At 33.5% G+C, this 2,330-nt stretch overlaps 1 protein-coding gene across 1 annotated transcript; it reads right to left on the bottom strand.

Moving 5' to 3' along the window:
- Window positions 1–471: 471 nt before the first annotated feature.
- On the bottom strand, window positions 472–1,792 carry LOC130629650 (uncharacterized). Its single transcript, XM_057442930.1, has 4 exons — window positions 1,476–1,792; window positions 1,322–1,397; window positions 843–902; window positions 472–771 (listed from the first exon to the last, which is right to left on the bottom strand). The coding sequence occupies exons 2-4, from the start codon at window positions 1,395–1,397 to the stop codon at window positions 593–595; spliced, it is 315 nt and encodes a 104-aa protein (XP_057298913.1). The 5' UTR covers window positions 1,476–1,792; the 3' UTR covers window positions 472–592.
- Window positions 1,793–2,330: the final 538 nt, after the last annotated feature.

The raw sequence follows: 2,330 nt of genomic DNA, 5'->3' as shown, positions 1-2,330 counted from the left end.
TCTAAAGAACCAAAAGAATCGAATTTAACTATTAACCAAATGATAGCGCTTTAAAACTAAGTTTTTTGCCTCAAAAAAACTGAGCTGGTGAATTGTTTTCGCAAATTTGGGATAAATCTAAAACTTGCTGATGTCAGCATTATGTTTTTTTTAAAAAATTCTAACTTCATTTACGTTTTTGGGGGATTTTTGTGTAGGTGAATAATTTAATACGTTTCCAGTTCTTGGTGAAAATTCCAACATGCCTTCTATTACCCATTACTCATGATCACTAAACTTTAAGTTATCAAGATGGAGCCCGTATAAATAAGAATTGAACTTCTTATGCCCACCAGCGCTCAGGCTGACCAGCATTGAGGTGGGAGGTAGCTAAAAAGAAACCAAGTTCAAAGTCGAAAGATCTTCAGGGAAAAAAATAATGGAAATTTGGGGTTCTGCGAATAATTGCTATAGAGGCTAAGACTCAAGATATTAAATATAACTCGTATATTTTGTCATTAACGTGTAGCAATAGAGAAGGATTTGTATTCTAAAAAATACTTTTGTACGAATATGTATATTAAACCAATACACATTACACTAGCAATACATATTAATTATCGCACGAGTAACTCCAAAGTCCTCTTTTGCATCTCCTACCACCGCTGCAATTCTTATCCGAACAACAACTTGACAAATAGCCTCGGCATCCATTGCAGTTCTTTACACTTGAGCTGCAGTCTTTGGTAACAGTGCCGAAGAAACGACGACGGGGGTCTGCAACTCGATTGTCTATGTATAAAAGTTTTAAGGTAGCGAAAAATCAAATTAATGTATTTATTAATGTATTTACTTTTACATACTTATTTCTGCATCAGCGTATCCTCTTCTATAGCCTTCCTCGTATGTTGGAGATTCAGCTTCTAAATGACGAGGAAAATTAATTACAACGCTGAAAAAAAATTACTACAGTCAAATACGCTAAGAAGACTATAGTGGCCGACCTTAACTATTTTTGAATACTATCATTAACACTTAGACACCAAAGTACGCCGTATGGTGTCTCAGCAGTGTGGAAATACCGAAATTCCGTCTTTTACCCATAAGTTGTGTTTACTCAACTTTAAAATATCAAAATACAGACCCACATAAAAGATAGTTAAATTTCCCATCCGGCGTGCTCAGCCTTACCAGCATTGAGGTGGGAGGTGGCCTTAAATCGGGTTTAAAGTCAAGGATTGTTAGTGTTTCTTCAAAAAAATAGTGTGAACATATTTTCTGTTTGTTTATCCTTTTAAAGCTATGTTACTTCTATTTAGTGCCAAACAAAGTTTTTACATACCTCTGCGTTCTGGATAAGTATTAAAAGCGGATACCGTTGCAATAACCGCAATCATCACCACAAAAATAATCTTCATCTAAAAAAAAGAGAAAGCTTGATTTAAAACTTGAAATACTACATCTACAGCTTTACCTAGAGACATAAATATTCATACCTTGGCACGAATCTTGTACTTGTAGTTTCTTCACGACTTTAGCCCCCTTCTGGTTGAGTTTTCTCTGTTTCTCTTCTGTATTTATGGTGCCAAAGTTTAATGAAGCTTGAAGTAGCTTGCAGAGGTGTAGCAATAACCAATTAAAACTGCCAAAATATGCTATTCTGTTGCTGGATATCGCGATAAAGTCCTATTTCTTGGATTATCTTATTAATAAATGTTGGCGTCACGCCACATTAAATAACCTACAAAATCCTTAAATTTATAATAACAAATTTGATGATGTTATCGTTAAGACTGTCAAAGTGGATAAATTGTTTGTCGTTCTAATTTGTATTAACATTTAGGATTATAATATTCAGTAATACTATTACCTATACCTTAAATTGGTAGCTTTTGATGATTCCCGAATGTTAGATTTTAAGGTACAGGTAATAGGAATAATGAAATATTGAATTAATGAAATACTAGCTGTTTCCCGTGGAAGAATCCACTGTATTCCATTTAATTTATGTAGCAGATATATGTCCCTCAAAAAACAAACAATACAGCAGTGCGCATCTTACATCTGCATTATTATATAAATGACCAAAAAAATTAAAGGTTTTCAACAACTGCAGTATTTATGTGACATTTAAATTTAAATCTACTAAAATTACTTGCTCTGACCATCTGACAAATGCGAAAATTATTCGGAAAGAAGTTTCCAAAAGCATTTCAACATACATGTCACCCATAAAATTTAAATCACTCAAAACGCCACATATATACAAAAAAGCTGATCAATGTCAAACACAAATCTCTCTCATTGTATATGTTAAAATCAGTTAGTTTATTGCAAACCCTGCCAAAGGT

Source organism: Hydractinia symbiolongicarpus, chromosome 2, assembly GCF_029227915.1.
Source record: "Hydractinia symbiolongicarpus strain clone_291-10 chromosome 2, HSymV2.1, whole genome shotgun sequence".
Classification (NCBI taxonomy): Eukaryota; Metazoa; Cnidaria; class Hydrozoa; order Anthoathecata; family Hydractiniidae; genus Hydractinia; species Hydractinia symbiolongicarpus.
This window is presented reverse-complemented; position numbering and strand designations above follow the sequence as displayed.

Coding starts and splice junctions, on each gene's coding strand:
- LOC130629650 (XM_057442930.1), bottom strand. CDS start 1,397: ATGAAGATTATTTTTGTGGTGATGATTGCGGTTATTGCAACGGTATCC. Junction 903..1,321: donor TACTTATCCAGAACGCAGAG/GTATGTAAAAAC, acceptor CTCGTCATTTAG/AAGCTGAATCTCCAACATAC. Junction 772..842: donor ATACGCTGATGCAGAAATAA/GTATGTAAAAGT, acceptor TTTTATACATAG/ACAATCGAGTTGCAGACCCC.